General features: G+C 37.0%; 3 protein-coding genes and 1 non-coding gene across 4 annotated transcripts; 3 read left to right on the top strand and 1 right to left on the bottom strand.

The window, feature by feature from the left end:
* Window positions 1-905: 905 nt before the first annotated feature.
* Window positions 906-6,334, bottom strand: LOC141815279 (vacuolar protein sorting-associated protein 22 homolog 1). Its single transcript, XM_074703203.1, has 8 exons — window positions 6,060-6,334; window positions 5,284-5,338; window positions 4,908-5,018; window positions 4,080-4,215; window positions 3,043-3,197; window positions 2,759-2,866; window positions 1,482-1,571; window positions 906-1,407 (listed from the first exon to the last, which is right to left on the bottom strand). The coding sequence occupies exons 2-8, from the start codon at window positions 5,332-5,334 to the stop codon at window positions 1,297-1,299; spliced, it is 762 nt and encodes a 253-aa protein (XP_074559304.1). The 5' UTR covers window positions 5,335-5,338; window positions 6,060-6,334; the 3' UTR covers window positions 906-1,296.
* A 243-nt stretch (window positions 6,335-6,577) lies between these two features.
* On the top strand, window positions 6,578-11,136 carry LOC141815636 (uncharacterized). Its single transcript, XM_074703586.1, has 5 exons — window positions 6,578-6,695; window positions 7,940-8,024; window positions 9,891-10,004; window positions 10,672-10,773; window positions 10,847-11,136. Exons 1-5 carry the CDS (start codon window positions 6,622-6,624, stop codon window positions 10,889-10,891), a joined length of 420 nt encoding a protein of 139 aa, XP_074559687.1. The 5' UTR covers window positions 6,578-6,621; the 3' UTR covers window positions 10,892-11,136.
* A 272-nt stretch (window positions 11,137-11,408) lies between these two features.
* LOC141815532 (putative small nuclear ribonucleoprotein F) lies at window positions 11,409-13,706 on the top strand. Its single transcript, XM_074703481.1, has 5 exons — window positions 11,409-11,532; window positions 11,939-12,026; window positions 12,300-12,337; window positions 13,315-13,379; window positions 13,490-13,706. Exons 1-5 carry the CDS (start codon window positions 11,527-11,529, stop codon window positions 13,551-13,553), a joined length of 261 nt encoding a protein of 86 aa, XP_074559582.1. The 5' UTR covers window positions 11,409-11,526; the 3' UTR covers window positions 13,554-13,706.
* A 147-nt stretch (window positions 13,707-13,853) lies between these two features.
* On the top strand, window positions 13,854-13,924 carry TRNAG-CCC (transfer RNA glycine (anticodon CCC)). Its single transcript has one exon. It is a non-coding gene; the product is annotated as a tRNA-Gly (tRNA).
* The last annotated feature ends 1,845 nt before the right edge of the window (window positions 13,925-15,769 follow it).

The raw sequence follows: 15,769 nt of genomic DNA on the forward strand, positions 1-15,769 counted from the left end.
AGCTAATATTGTGGCTCTAATCTAGAAAATATACTATATAAATATATTTTTTTTCTACACGTGCTTATTTAAAAATTAATATCACCTTCATTAAATTTCTAAGGAAGTGAATAAGAATATTAGATGATGTATTGTAGTGATCTCAAAATTTAAATCATAATAGGAATGAATATTATATGAGTATCATATATAAATTTTATTCTGAATTTATCTAATAGATTATGTATAAAATTAAATATTTAGATTATTCAAAAAAAAAAAAGAGGAAGGAAATTTTAATTAATTTTTTATCTAACAATTTGACCCTCTTAATATCTTGGCTCTATATTCTCCTTGAAGGCTAACAGTGCTTGAGAAGGAAAGAAGGAAATTGAGAGGAAATGACAAACTAGCAGGGTCTCGATTTTTATCACTCTTTACTAACTATTTTGATAAGTAACAAATTTACCTCTTTGTTATGTCTTTATTTTGTTTTAATACAATCTAAATGTTGTTTCCTATTCATACTTTTTAACTTTAGATTTTGTTACAAAGGTTATCTATTGAGTTTACTTGCTTTCTTCTTCCCTTCTATCCCTTTCTGAGCTTATTGACATCAAGTTGATGCAGTCGCGCTGCTAATATAAGTATTCATGGATGAGTATGAAAGCAACAAAGTTCATGCATCACCGAGAGAACATCGAACACAACAATTATTTGCGAAGCAAGATCAAACCATAGATGATGCGACAATCATAAAACTGGCTTGAATCGAAATGCAAAGTTGGTGTATGGCAATAACATTTGTAATTCGGATCAGAATTAGGTTTGTCACAGAACTACCATTTCAAAGATGAGTCTTGTGGCATTCGGGTGAACCATTGTTTATGGTGAAAAACTCATATACAACTACCAACATCCATGTATGAGTATCGAAGTGCCAAAGTCCAATGCATCATCAAGAGGACATTAAATACAACAGTCATGAAGCTACAGGAACTTTGAATGTTTGGGTGGAGCAAGTTGGTTCGATAGATAATGCAAAAAAGCATGGAATAGCTTGAGCCAAAAATATGCAAAGTTGGTATATGGTATAACAACTTTACTTTGCAGGAAGGCAAGAGCAAATAGTACAACTAGCTTGCTCTCTGATCCAGATTCTTACCAAATTGATGTTGCTGCAAGCTTCAGCATCTATACACTGTAGAAAAAGATGACATGTTTCCTCTAGAAGTCAATTTCTCGATTTCGCAAGGGTGGCAGAAGCAAACTTCTAATACTTTGCAAGGTTGAATGCTCTTTAGGTGATAGATGATGTTATGGTTTCAAACCATCAGATCCAGAGGCTGAAAAAATGGAAGCCACACATGGAAACCAATACCGACGCTTCCCATCTTTATGACCATCATCGATCATAGCAAGGCCTTCCTGAAATATCCACCACGAGAAATCATTAAGCAAGTACTGATATTAGCATTTAATCACAAGTAACTAGGACTTACTTTTAGAAGAGTCTCAAGTGCATCAATTGCACGACCTGAGGACCATGAAAGTCTCTTCTCAAGTTCTTCAATAGTAACATATCCATGAGTCTGCGTGAACATAGATCCGAAGCAATTACCAATGATGTATCATTACTCTCATTTAAGCTAGCTAAACTGTCGATTTATTGAATTAAAACTATCAATTTTCAAAGTTTTGGCTTTAATGGAAGGAAATTCCATTAATATACATTGCAGGAATGATTTATGTAACAACTCATACCCTAAAGATCCAAAAAATATGAAATGGCTTAGAGCTGAGACAGAAATTATGTTTGATTGAGTTAACATACAAGGATTGACTAAAACCTACTCTCCATTCAAGTAACTGGAAAAGATAAATAGAATTTCATCATACCTGGGCTTGATGAGGAATAGAACCTAATGTGTAGTGCATCTTAGATTCTATAATTTAGGAATTTAACTATCAACATTATCAGAGGTAAATAAAATAACAAATACAAGATTTGCTGGTGGTAGATATAAATGTCATTAAAATTGTTCATCTCTAAGTCTGGAGCCTACAAGTTGTGGCAGAGATGAAAGAAATCTCCCTAAAGAGTTAATTGTATGGAAGTTATGATAGATACATTCAAGGGGAAAGTTAACCTTCTTAGTTTTCTGTTGGATATATGAACATCCTGTATGCTAATTACTACTGCAGAACAAAAGCTGCAGAGATGTAATTCCCAGCTAAATTATATATGCTGGAAGTTGCCCGGAAGATGTGGGCTTTAAACTTCTGTACCAATGCTAAAGGCATTTGCTTGTTCCAAGAATGCTCTTCCAGTGCTGTTTCTCCGGTGTTGATTTCAAGTTATAGATTTTTAGGGGTTGTGGTTCAGTAGATGAGCAGTGAGCTGGAGTTCCTTCATAGTATGTTTATTGTTGGTTTACTTGAAGACATGTGAATGACTTCACTAGGCGCCTATTCACATTGTGCCAAAAGGAGTAAGCAATCGTGCACAATTGAACAAATATTGACCATGCACAAACCATTGTGGTGATTTGAGTTTAGTAGTCATTGGGGTCAACAAGGGCTATAAGAACTTGCCTAGTAATATCACCTGGTGCATCTATACAATACCAGTCTGATGTGCAAACATTAGTAGGGGACAAGAAAAGGCATTGTTAAAGAAAGAAAAAGAAAAACAAATCATATGTGGAACTTAACATGTAAGCCTGTAAAATTAATGAATAATAAAAAACAACACAAATTCGAGAAACAGACAACAAACCTGAGCCACTTCAAGTATTTCATTATGATCTTTGTTCAACTCAGTTGGAACCGATCGCACGAGTTTTTTCTTGCCAACTGATATAACTTCAAAACCACTACCAAGGACCTAAAAATTTGTAAACGAGTATACAAATCATGCCCAGCCAAAATTATATTCTACAAACTAAATTAAAACATGCCCATAAACACATCATCTCCACCTAGATTACCAATAATGTGTGCGGCATAGACAATCCTGAGAACCAAGCTACATGAGACACACTATGATCAATAGTTCATTACCTTTAGCTTGCTTATAGCACGAAGGCAATCATCTTCAGAAACTGACTCACGAGCACCCTTCCGCCTCTGACAAAGGAGATCACATAGTTCTTGCAAGTTGATTAGACCTCCGTTGTGAGATCTAGTTGACAAGCAAATATCGACAATCTGAACTCCTGCCTTACCATTCAGATAATGTTGGAAACTTATCATAGAACAATTTAGAATTAAAAAAGAAATAATTTGATTATAGAGAACAACTGATATTCCAAATCTAAAGGCAATGCAAATACCGAAAAGATTTCTTTTTCAAATAGCTAAGAAGCATTTTTAAACAGCAAATTGCAGATCTTTTCCAGGCCAGATGGGCATCATGGAAATCTGCCATTCTTCACTAAGATATTCTGTTTCAGATAACATTAATTAAGCATTCTATTTGTGGACATATATGGTGAAAGTTATTTTTTAAAACCATGTTTTTTTAATTAATCGGCAGATCCCCATGTTAATATGTCCGTAATGAAAACATGGAAGATGCAAGAATTCCATCATCAACTAGTATATTACTTGTAGTAACAGAGGCATGGAGTGGATCATACATATTGGTTTAGATACCAACTGATTAGGTAACTGAAGCCATACAGGTAAGGAAACCCATCAACATAGAAGGTAGATTATCCCAATAGCATAGTTCTATAGGGTGTCTGACTCATACAGAGAAGATTACATAAAATCCGTTTGCCATAAAACAAGTCCCTTCACCATCTTGAATAAAGAAGTTTAAAATTGCTTGGCACCAAAACTTTGCACTAATGAAACACAAGCAATTGCACTTTGCAGGATGCTATTCTAGGAAACATAAACAAAAAACATGCACAGACAAGGAGAAAGATTATCTAGAGAGGCTGAATGCTTTTATGAAAATGTAGCATAAAAGACATGTGAGCATTGGTGAAAACTTGTATGTTGTTTAAAAACTATCTGCAGATCTTGTTTTACAAATTAACTAGATAGAAACAGAAAAAATATGACAACATAACAAAATAACAAATACACACCAAGCTCATAATAGAAATCACCAATCCCTAATAACTCTGCCCAAAATCCCTTGTTTGAGGCTAGGGGATCAACTCCGACTTTGGAACACATCTCATGGAATTGTGACCTGAATACAGGGTTTTTACGGATGTCATTCTGCAACCAAGACAATTGTGGCATAATATGTAAATTCAGAAGGATGGAAGAGTAATAGTAATTAAGTTTACGAATCAAAAAAGTTGCTTCCTAACAAATACAGTTTATTTAAGTTACATTATTGACAGGTTGACATTTAACATACAGAGTAAGCTGCATAAAAAATAAAGAAAGTATTCAATGATAGTTCTACAGGCAACAAAATCAGAAAATGGAATTCACCAGTTTCAGACAATCCATCAGTTGCTAGTTTCAGACAATCCATCAGTTGCTAGTAGACTCACAAAATGGTTGTAATTGGAACCATGAATAAAATCACCATCAACCAATAGAAAAAGGTGGAGTAAGAATACTGAAGATAAATGACACAAACATTTGCTTCTAATTACCAAGACATATCTAAACTATTGTTGCAAAAGCTAAAAAAAGACCAACTTTAGTAAAAGATCCCAAATGAAACAACAATAGTTTGAAGCATAAAACATGAGCATTCATTTAAAAAAAAATCAAGAACAACTAAGAAAACAAGAAAAACAAAGATAAAAAACCATGCAATAAAACATTTCAAGATCAACAGCATGGATTTTATCTAAAATCAAGCTCTATGTAATGCCATATCAATTCATATGCACAAATATTAAGAACATAACTGTGATAGATCAAAACTGAGGCAAAAATGGACATTAGTAAACCTTGTGTTTGCGAGCAAATTCCTCTAGTTGTGATCGAAATGTGGCAAGTTGTTCCTTCATGAGATCTGTTCTGATCCTAGCAACATTTTCACCAACTTGACGATATTGTTCCTATTAATAAAACAAGAACAATGATACAAATAATACTGAAGGAATAATGAAATAACTAAAAGGCATACCAAGAATTAGAGAGTAAAACACGGACTTAATGTTAAGCTAATGAAAAAAACATCACAAAGGGAGTATTTGGCTGTGAAAGTGAAATATGAGCCAGTTACCAAGGAATACACAGCAACGTGAATAATAAAACAATGTAACGTGAGTTTCAACTCACACAACAAGCTGCAAGTACAAAGAAATGAAGGGAGAATAGTACCCTGGAGGCAGCTGCACTCTGTAGACCAGCAATACCAGGCCGCCTTCTCATGCTTCTGAAGAAAAACAACAGATTCCAATTACGTTGATTATATATGGTCAGCATTGGAAAGGTAATTAGAAAATTTGGAAGATTAAATTACCACACAAAGAAAGTAAGATCACAATTGTATTATATGCAATCCGAGTCTTCAAAATAATCATTTTTAATTGTTATTGGAATTCCAAAATTACCCAAAAGTAGGCCTATCTGACAATTGGAAACTGTAATGGGATTAAGCAACTGCCAGATTACGGAGAAGTGTGAGGATAAGTCACTCTAGGTTTCGATTAGCTTCTTAAACAGCTGAAGCTCAAAAACATAGTATCCTTCACAAGATGATATCTCAGCTTTCATGTTAATACTTCAGTTCACAATTTACAATTGCGCTATCAACTTCGCAATTTGGCATTCAACAATCATCAAATCAAAAAAATTCAGAAAAATTGGAAGATGAAGACCAAAGTATCACTTGGATTTCTCTCTCGAAAAACACCAACGCAATTTTTTTATCCAAGAAATCATAGACCCACCATATAAAACCGAAGGAAGACCCAAATTATCTGAATCCATTTGAAAATTGACCGGAAGTGGAATTTTCCTAATATCAGCCAAAAATTGGATGCAAAGGAAGATTTTTCAGACACCCCAGAACATGGCATCCTAAATTCGAAAAGTCTACAATGGGGGAAGACTCAAAAGGAAGAACAAGGGGTAATTAAAGCGAGAAGAAGAACCTGACTGTTCGAACTCTGATACAGGCCTAGGCACAGGACCGTGTCGACGGCCGATTTGGTCCCTCCCTTCGGGCTCGGCAGAGATGGAGGAAGGATCGCGAGCCGCACGAGGCTGAAGGAAGATGAGCTTCTCCACGGTTTGGACAAGGAAATATGGGAAAGATAGGCAAACGAGAGACGCCGGCGAATCGCGGATTGCTTCCAGATCTTGCCGATGGACTCGAGCGGCGAAGAACGGGACGAAGGAAACCAAAACAATTCCTGACGTGGCTCAGCTGGACCGCTCGGGCCGCTGCGTCCGGTCCGAATGTCTTGCCGGGCTCGATTTGTCTATCCGAAATTTTAGAAACATTTTTTTATTTTTTAAAAAGTAAATTAGTGAAAAATTTAAGAAATTTAAAAATGAAAAATAATTCGTATTCCATTTTTTATTTTTATTTATCTTAATGGGACTCGATAAATTATAAATACCAGAGTAGAATAATTAATCCATGGAAGACCACGAAGCTACCAGCCTACCACATCCACATCCCGCAACTATCATCGCCGCTCGCCGCTGACGATGTTGTCGCTTCCAACTTCCGGCGGCCCTCCGTCCACCTTCTACGCTTCTTCCTCCTCCAGAGCATCCCGCAGGTGAACGACTTCAACTCACTCCCCCTCTTGCATACATATTTGCAAGTAACCGATCCCTTCTAGCTATCAAGGTGGGATTTTTCAGTGTCTAGCCCTCCCAAGATGAAAATTTTCGATTCGGAAAGGGTCCGTATGATCGAATCGGAGATTTCTTAGATTATTCGCGAGGAAGGAACTTTTTGTGCATTTGAATTTTCTAGTCCTTTCCCTGTTTGGTCTTATGCCTCAGTAAACTCCCTGTTCAGAATTCAACGTTGTTAATCTCTCTCTCTCTCTCTCGGATAAATTATCTTCTATTGTTTGTCTGCCGTCTTGTTCTTCAACAATTGCTGATTCCCAACCACGGGGATTATGTCTATGTGCCCCCCCCCCCCCCCCCCCCCCCCCCCCCCCCCCCCCCCCCCCCCCCTTTTTTATCCATTATAAGTTTATATCTCTCTCTGGATATCCTAGTTGTAGTGTTAATATGTTATAATGCGCAACGAAGTAAATATGTTCCTGTATTAATTTGGCTCGGATGAAATGCGCACTTTGACATTCAGCTTAGGGATGCATCACCTCAACCGAACTCATCTGCCCCTCTTGACACCTCATTCATAGTCTCCCACACCTCAACCAAACTCGGTGTGTCAACAATCACTTCAGCCGAGCATTGGTTCACCTTGGGCGAGTTGTATTAGTATTTCTAGGCTTGGTTCAACCGAGCTTGATTTGTATTCCTGCAACCTGACTCATTTGGTTGGTTCAAGCCAAATTAATGTAGGAATGCATTTGGCACGCCACATTTAATCTGTGTGTATTATACTGTAATATATTGTTTTTAGAGTTGGTCAAAGTCATGTGCTCTACCTTGTTGTTACTTAGGATGCAACATTTAGGCTGATTCTTAATGAATGCTAAGTTTGTTACTTGTGTGATTAGTATCCAGCAACAACTTTTTTCCTAAGCAATCACATGAACTTTCTTTAACAGTCTACTTTTTAATTTCCTCTCGTACTCTATTTGCTTTTTAGCCACAATTTCAACTGATGGTGTAGTTACTCTGAGAAAATTTGGGGAGAAAAGAAAGGAAAAGAACAAATTTGTCATTTTTTCCATGTTTGCTTTGAAGGAAGAGGAGTGGGTGGAGGAATTTGATTCCTTTCTTCTTCTGGCAGATTTTTGAATTTATTATGAACAAATATTGATATCCTACTCTCAACTGTGAATCTTATTTTCCTTATTTTCCTCCCTTTTTCTTCTAGCCGGATTTTGCAAAGCAGACAACAGACAAATATGGTACTGTGGATAAGCAAAAAACAAAGGTTACTGGCTTTTGCAAATGCAAATGTATGCACCAGGCCTCCTCATATGGTTCTTGTACTGTTTCAGCTTAACTTAATCATGATTTGATTGGAAAACATCTCCCAGGTGTTATATAGATGCTTAGTATGCTAGGAAAACATTTCATGTAACAAAGTGAAACCATGAAAACATTAGTCAATGTTATCAGGGATAAAGATTCATGTAACCGACCTCAAATAGTTGAGGCAAATACGGTTTGATCATAAAGATGATGAAAGTAATTTTGCATGTGATTATGTCAAATACAAAATGGTGTTTGATCTTAGAATCATAAGCTGTTCTTGATATAGATTACAATCATCTTTTGAACTTGGAGAAGTTAGAAAGACCTTCATCATATCTTTTTTCAACAATGTCTTTCCGACAATTTCAATACCTCCATGAGTTATTCTTTAAATTCCAATTACTTTATGAATTGTCTCTATACAATTTTGTTTTGCCATAGCATCATAAGTTTATTCTACTTTTACAAGTGCTACATATGCTGTGATATGACATTGTAGCAATTGATACACATCACACTCATTATATGCTCTTCAAATCTCCTTATCCATTTACAAAATGCTCAAGTTCCCAATGATATTTCATATCAATTTCCTTTTTTAACCAAAATCCATTCATTCAAGGCCAAATCCCAAGTCTTAGGTGTAAATCTTACCTCCATAGCTTTGAAGGTTTAGGATGTCATATTTTCTATGAGAAAGTACGACATAAGAGAAAATTCGCCAATGCAAGTCCCAACTCCTAAACATTGTTGAAGGTTCAGAGATGTACTAGATTTTGTCAACCTACATAAAAGGTGTTGTAAACTCTGGTAGCATGGTTCTTAGCTCTTAAGCGATATAGGAATAACATAGTTGGAATTAATATAGTTTGTTGATGTTGATAATATTGTAATGACTACATAAGAGACAGAAATTATATGATTGAGTAGTGCATGCTTCAGCTCCACATGTAGAAGCCCTTCCAGCTCCATACCCTTGTTGCTCTCATGGATCCATGCCTATTACACCCTCGCAACCCAAGAAACCTTGCTTCTCACTTCAGGCCTATCGTTATTGTTTTTGCTAAAGTGTAGTCGCTATCCTCAAACTTTCATGACTTAGCCTGCTCAAAGAATTATTAGGTGGTAAGAAGCTGTGCACTGTTCCATAACTATATCATGGTCAAAGTCCTAGTGAAGCACTCAGTCTCCTACCCTAGTAGGTTCTGACCCCCTAGCTTAGTTTCGATCATACTCTCTCTATACAGAATCTGATTGAAGACAAAATATCGATCATGTTCCTTGATTCTGTAAAGTAAGATCTTAAGATATTAGAAAATCCTGGGTAGGTTTATTAATCTCGCCTTCAAAATTTTACTAAATAGATTCAGAGTAAAATCCTGGGTAAGAAGTTTCCATCTTCTTGATATAGATTTACTTGTTTAATTTGGTTTACACGTATCGAACTGAATATATTTCTTGCAATCAATGCCCATTCTGTTTTGTTGTAAACACAACAGTGATCTGAGACTCAAAATTATAGTTAATTGGAATGTAGAGTTGGAATAGTGTTCCAAGTGGATAGAGTAATAAGAAGAACTACTCTCTCTTTATGTGAACTGATTTCTTGTCACTATGGAGTTTACTAGGAATTCTTGTGCTTTAAGGATTAAATGTATCAAATATCTATCTTGAGTTCTCTCTCTAAACATTTTTATGCTCTCATGTAATAATGATATTAGAAAGGTTAAATTGGGAGATTACATCTTTCCAGCATGGCTTTGCTGCCTTCAGTGTCGATTGTATGATACTTGATTCTTTTTGCATTTCTTCTTCTCACACAAGATGTACATGCTTCAATTATGTAGACATCACAGGGAAAAGGAAGTTTTGATGATCCGGTCATAATGGTTGATCCTGTGGAAGCCAAACGATTAGCAGCAAAACAGATGCAAGAAATCAAAGCCAAAGAAAAACTAAAAGTAAGAAATCACTGAATGCTATTCTTATCTTTGAATGTGATTGATTTTTGAACATTGAGGAAGGATGATCAAGGAATGTGATCATTTTGCTGACAGACTTCTGCTAGTGTTGTAAGCAGTAGGTTTCTGATTTTTTTTTTCACTTTGGTTCTTGTTTTGTTAAGAAGTAGTCATTTTATAGAGGCTTAAATCTCAGCCAGATGCGGCTGCCAAGGGTCCTCTATAGCAAATTTTATAGAAGACTCCACAGCATTTGTGTTCTTCACTTGCCCGTGACTCAAAAGCCATCATCGAGCAATTAGGCCTACGCTACTAGGTAGACTACACTACTGGAAGTGGACTAGCAATCTCCATGTCACATCTTTAAGGGCTCTCTTAGGTTGAGAGAAACTACAGATGGAGAGAAAAATGAGGATAAGAAACTTGGTTTCTTTGTTTACTTGACATAGGGATCTATTAAACTAACTTTATAACTTTTTACCAGAAAAAAGTAGGACAAATATCCTACAAGTGCATCAGCAGACCAGCAGTTTCAAAATTTAGACAAATAACAATCATACAAGTGAACATGAATTAGAGTAGAACATCGACACATTGGATATTGGAATCCAATCATAGCCATTTCAACATATCTGCCTAGTATCTGATTCATGCATCCTGTTTTCAGAGACGCCGCCAAGCTGAAGCGATAAATGGGACACTTGCAATGATCGGCCTCACGGCAGGGCTGGTCATCGAGGGACAGACTGGAAAGGGGATACTGGGCCAGGTAACAAAATGCTAAACACCCTCTTGTTTCTTATTGCTACATTATGAGTAAAACAACTGCTGTTTCCCTTCAGATTGCTGGATACTTGGAGGCCTTCATAAGCTTGTTCATTCGATAGCATTGTTTGCCAAACTCGATTCACAAAAACAGCAAGTCTCTTGCTTTCTTGACTTGCAACTGAATTTGATGGAACTTTAAAGAGAATCTCTTTTGGAATAGCAAGTGAACTCAAGGAGAACATGAAATTGTTGTTCCCCGGGAGCTCGGGCAGGATAACAATATTGTATCAAAACGAAACAAATACTCTCGTATACATGTATCCATTATTCACATGATTGAGAAATTGCTCATGAACTTATTTGAGTTGACAAGTTAAGCTTGGGGTTGATCTATGCTTTTGTAAGCTTGGGGACGAAGATAAACATTACATTACTTTTGAAATTTTAAAGGGTACAATTGAAAGGCCAATAAACTTTACGAGGCAAAGTGAAATTTACGCGGGCGAACCAGGTCGGGCCTGAGGACATTGTATCGGCCGGGAGGATACTGGACCGGAACCGAGGGATGAACCGGGTCGACATAAATAATAAAATTTGTTTGTAATTTAGGAAATTTATTGAATAGGCTCACATTGCGAAAGCCCATAGCAATAAATTGGGCTACCTCTCTGCTCCAAAAACCCTAGTGAAGCTCGCGGCTTTCTTCTCCTCGTCGGTCCTCTTGCTCCGGAGGAGTTCCTCGCTTCATTCACTGATGGCGGTAAGCTCTCAATACTCCACTTCTTTCACTGTTTTTTCGCGTTTGTTTCTCATGGCGTCTTCAGGTTATTAATAGATCTATCATTTAACTTGTCACTGATTAAATCCATCTCGTCTAACAAATCATTGAAAAGCTTTAATAATTTTATTGGCTCATTTAGAAAGATTGCACACTTGATGGAGATGATTTTTTTTCTGAAATGAGAATTCGCTTGGATAACTTGCTTAAATGCTTGTGGCTTTGTGCATTGATATCCGTGATTCTTGTTTTTTGATTTTATTTTGGTTCTTATATTTCTTATTGATCAAAGACAATGTTTCCAAGCCTATTGTAGCTTTGTAGTTGTTTGTCCTTTTTCCTCATTGAGTTTTCCACCTGTAACGTTCCTTTCTTTGCTTCTTTGCAGACTGTGCCAGTGAACCCTAAACCTTTCTTGAACAATTTAACTGGGAAGCCTGTGATTGTGAAGTTAAAGTGGGGAATGGAATACAAAGGTAAGTTACAGTTTATGGTCATGCCTAAGAAAGTATGTTTAAGATATGTCGCGGACTTGTATCTCAAGAGGTTAGGCATCTGGACTAAATCCCCATGTAAAGGGATTGATTCCTTTGTAGACAAAAAAAATGTTTAAGATAAATGACTGTATGTATATACATATGTTTGCTTATGCGCTACTACATGTTTGCATCTAATGGTTGATTGTGTTGGAGGTTCTCCAAATATATCACTTAACTCACTACTTCCATTTTCTTTCTGTATTGTCTCAGGTTATCTTGTGTCAGTAGATTCCTATATGAACTTGCAGGTAAATAAACAATATTTGCTTAACATAACTGTCTCTCAATATATAAATGCCTCAGTTTTTACTTGGACCTTTAAACATATCATGTCCCGTTGTTACCAATTCATGGTCGAACATTTAATTTTTGCATGGTGCATCCTTGATTTTCAAGTTTCTACCAAATTCAAGTGCAAGTTGATTTGCGAATTAGCTTGCAGCATTAATTTTGGACAATAATTAGAGATTTGAGTTCCTTCCCATCTAAGATTGATTATTTTACAATAACTTAAGGGTTAAACTCAGCAAGTTCATTGGTTGGTGAATAAAGACAGGAAAAAATCTATAAGTTGATCTTGTGGTGTGATTTTAAACAAAAACTAGATGGATATTTGAGTCTTCTCCAACCTATGGTGATTATTTTTGTTTTCTCACACCTTAATTTTGGATTAATTTGGGGATTTAACTTTGCAAGCTGATCTTTGCAAGTTTGCTTGCATGGTAAAAGAACAACAAAATGGTGGCCCACTAGTTGAGTTGCAAATCAAATTGTGCATTTTTGGACAAAAATTATGTCATTTTAGGACCTCATACACCTTTAAATTTGCCTAAATTTGAGGTTTTAACTTTTCCCTACGAGCTGATTTTCTGAACAGGTATTAAAACACTAAGTATATTTAAAATTAAAGTCGACTCATTGATCATCTTAGGTTGGAAGAAGGAAATCAAATATCTAATTTTTGGTTCCAAAACCATGCGACAATGTCTTTCAACTAGAATTTCCAGTTAGATTTTCAAGGGAACTTGAAAATGAAGGATAATATAGGGGGAAAAAATAGAAGTTGAAAGATGAGAATTGTTGAAAAATGAACACAGACAGGTTGAGTTCATTTCATGATTTGATAAAAAATGTTCTTTTTCCTTTTTATTATTATTCTTACATTAAAAATTCATTGGACCTCTATCTTCACTCACTTGGATTACTTCTTGTTCTGACTATGTAGCTGGCTAATACTGAAGAATTCATTGATGGCCAATTTACTGGAAACCTGGGGGAGATTCTGATAAGGTAAAACATTAAATAAAGCACAAGTGTAGTTGTCAATTTGGCATCCATCAAATTTTCAATGCCTTGTTCCATGAAACATGTCGTTTTTCTTTTCTAACACATTTCTGCAGGTGCAATAATGTGTTGTATCTAAGGGGTGTGCCAGAGGATGAAGAAATAGAAGATGCTGATTGAGGATTGTTATCTACAAGCCTCGTCTTGTATTTTTTTTTTTACAAACTTTGCACGCATTTTGATGTAGACAGCTAAATCAGCATGGATTATTGTAACTTTATGAAACTTGAATTAAATTTATTAGAGTGTATGTATTTAACTCATCTAATGTTGCGCCAAGAATTCTACTTTTCCTCTGTAGATCTTGTTTACTTCACCAAAAGTTTCCTCTGCTTAAGAGTGGGGGAAACAAAAAATGTCGACCAAGTCGTTTTATTTTGTCATTTCTAAGTTATGTTGGGCTTATTTTAGAGACATCCTGCGTATCTGGTGTAGTGGTATCATAGTACCCTCCCACGGTACTGACCGGGGTTCGATTCCCCGGATGCGCATTTTATTTATTTATACAGTCTGTTTTTATTTAAAAAAAAATGGCCTAATTTAATTTCTCTGGCTACTAACTTCGATTTGTTTCATAAGCTAACTTAATATTTGGAAAAACGTTACATTTTGTTAAAAATGTAAAAAGCTTTACTAGACCATATGTTATAAACTAACATGGATTGTCATTAGCTTAATTTTCTATCAACAATTATATATATAAGGAACCAAAAAATTACACGATATATAAAAAAAAAACTTTCGTGGCATTGATGATTGAACGGGAAAAGGCAAAATTGTTTAATATTGTTCAATTTCAAAATAAAAGAAAATATATCATTGGAAAAAGAATAATTATTTTTTACCCCCATTGCTGAACTCAGGGTTTAGCGAACCAAACCGGATTGAGGCCGCTGAATTTCTCGGTTCATTGACCTTTACTTTGACTTTTGAGTTTGACCAGGTTGACCTTAGTCATCCTGCAAGGAGATGACCGTCTCAAACGCTCCGACTAAAGCACTCACCTTGCTCTTCTTCTTCTCCAATAGCTTGCTCCTAGTCTCCTCGATTACTTCGTTGCTCACCGGCGCCTCCTTCTTCTTCTCAGGCACAGTTGCCGGCTTGCTAAACGGCATTGCCGGAGCAGTAATCTTCTTTGTTTCAACTTCTATTTCCTCAGTACTTGGCTCTGCCGCCGGCAAGTTATTAAGGCTGGTTTCCTCTGCTCCGTCTTCTATTTTCTCATGGATGATGAATTCTTCGCTTGGTTCTGCCGCCGTAGACTTGTGGCTCTCCTCTGCGTCGGAAGGTGGCTCGTCGACGCCGGAGAGCTCCTCGTTGCCGCTCTCGCTCACTCTGCTTCCGTGGGGGTCAAAAATTACATCGGGATCTTGTTTAGGCGACTCCTGATGCTCTTCACACTCCGATAGTTGATCTTTTTCTTCGATGTGTTCGTCGTCGATCTCTTCATTGGCTTCTTCCACTTCCATGGGGTTTTCGTCGCAGATGTCGTCGTGGTGCTCGTCGGGAACGTGGATATCCTGCGAAGCAATGGAAACAGAGTCCTGCTCCTCGTTTTGATTGATATTTTCTGTGACAATCGTATTTTCTGTAACAACCGGTTCAACGCTCTTTGTTGTAATCCGAGCGGCATCGTCGGCCGACGAACTCGCCTCCTTTGGCCTCCGGGATGCGACGGCTCTGCTGGACGGACTACTCCGTCCCTTAACGCCGGTTTTCAGAGTCTTTGTTGCTTTTTCCGATGAGATCGCCGGCTTTGTAATTGTTGCGGCCCGAGAAGCGGCGGAGGTGGATGGCTTCGCTATCTTTTCTCTCGCGGCGGCGCTCGTCGCCGCCGAAGATTTCAAAGGTTGACGGGAAGGAGACGGAGGCTTCTCCCCCGGTTTTCTCGCCGTCACTGCCAACCGCGATTTAGCGCCGGCGCTGGATATTTGTTGTGGGAGTGTGCTTTTGCCGACTTTGTCGCCGCCGTCGCTGGTGGAACGATTTACAGGCCTGTTCTGTGGCGGCGCTGTGTCTCGCTCCGGCGAACTGGGGACCGACGTTTTGGCGGTTCTCTGCCGGCGAGGGTCATCGGGACCGATGTGAGTTGAAGTGCTCTTCTCCTTCATGTTAGTGCTTGTTCTTGAGGAAGCCATTGCAATTAACTGCTAAATAAAATTGGGAAAAAAATATATTCCAAAAAATAGAGGAAATTTGTTAAATATATTATTACAAAACACAAAATAATTTTGATTTATAATATATTCCTCTTGGCTTGTCAATGTATATAGAAATATCTCTGAGTTTTAATATTTATAATATTTTTTAAAAAAATATTTACATATTTTATAATG

This window comes from Curcuma longa, chromosome 21, assembly GCF_044706935.1.
Source record: "Curcuma longa cultivar G26 ecotype Majalengka, Jawa Barat chromosome 21, ITB_CL_G26_1.1, whole genome shotgun sequence".
Taxonomy (NCBI): domain Eukaryota; kingdom Viridiplantae; phylum Streptophyta; class Magnoliopsida; order Zingiberales; family Zingiberaceae; genus Curcuma; species Curcuma longa.

What these genes read in the sequence shown, in the direction of transcription:
- LOC141815279 (XM_074703203.1), bottom strand. Translation starts at nt 5,334, where the DNA reads ATGAGAAGGCGGCCTGGTATTGCTGGTCTACAGAGTGCAGCTGCCTCC. An exon ending in GTGCTATAAGCAAGCTAAAG is followed by an intron (nt 2,867 to 3,042) that starts GTAATGAACTAT and finishes ACAAATTTTTAG; the next exon opens with GTCCTTGGTAGTGGTTTTGA. An exon ending in AAATACTTGAAGTGGCTCAG is followed by an intron (nt 1,572 to 2,758) that starts GTTTGTTGTCTG and finishes ATGTTCACGCAG; the next exon opens with ACTCATGGATATGTTACTAT.
- LOC141815532 (XM_074703481.1), top strand. An exon ending in GTGGGGAATGGAATACAAAG is followed by an intron (nt 12,027 to 12,299) that starts GTAAGTTACAGT and finishes GTATTGTCTCAG; the next exon opens with GTTATCTTGTGTCAGTAGAT. An exon ending in ATTCCTATATGAACTTGCAG is followed by an intron (nt 12,338 to 13,314) that starts GTAAATAAACAA and finishes CTGACTATGTAG; the next exon opens with CTGGCTAATACTGAAGAATT.
- LOC141815636 (XM_074703586.1), top strand. Translation starts at nt 6,622, where the DNA reads ATGTTGTCGCTTCCAACTTCCGGCGGCCCTCCGTCCACCTTCTACGCT. An exon ending in AAGCCAAAGAAAAACTAAAA is followed by an intron (nt 10,005 to 10,671) that starts GTAAGAAATCAC and finishes TCCTGTTTTCAG; the next exon opens with AGACGCCGCCAAGCTGAAGC. An exon ending in GAAAGGGGATACTGGGCCAG is followed by an intron (nt 10,774 to 10,846) that starts GTAACAAAATGC and finishes GTTTCCCTTCAG; the next exon opens with ATTGCTGGATACTTGGAGGC.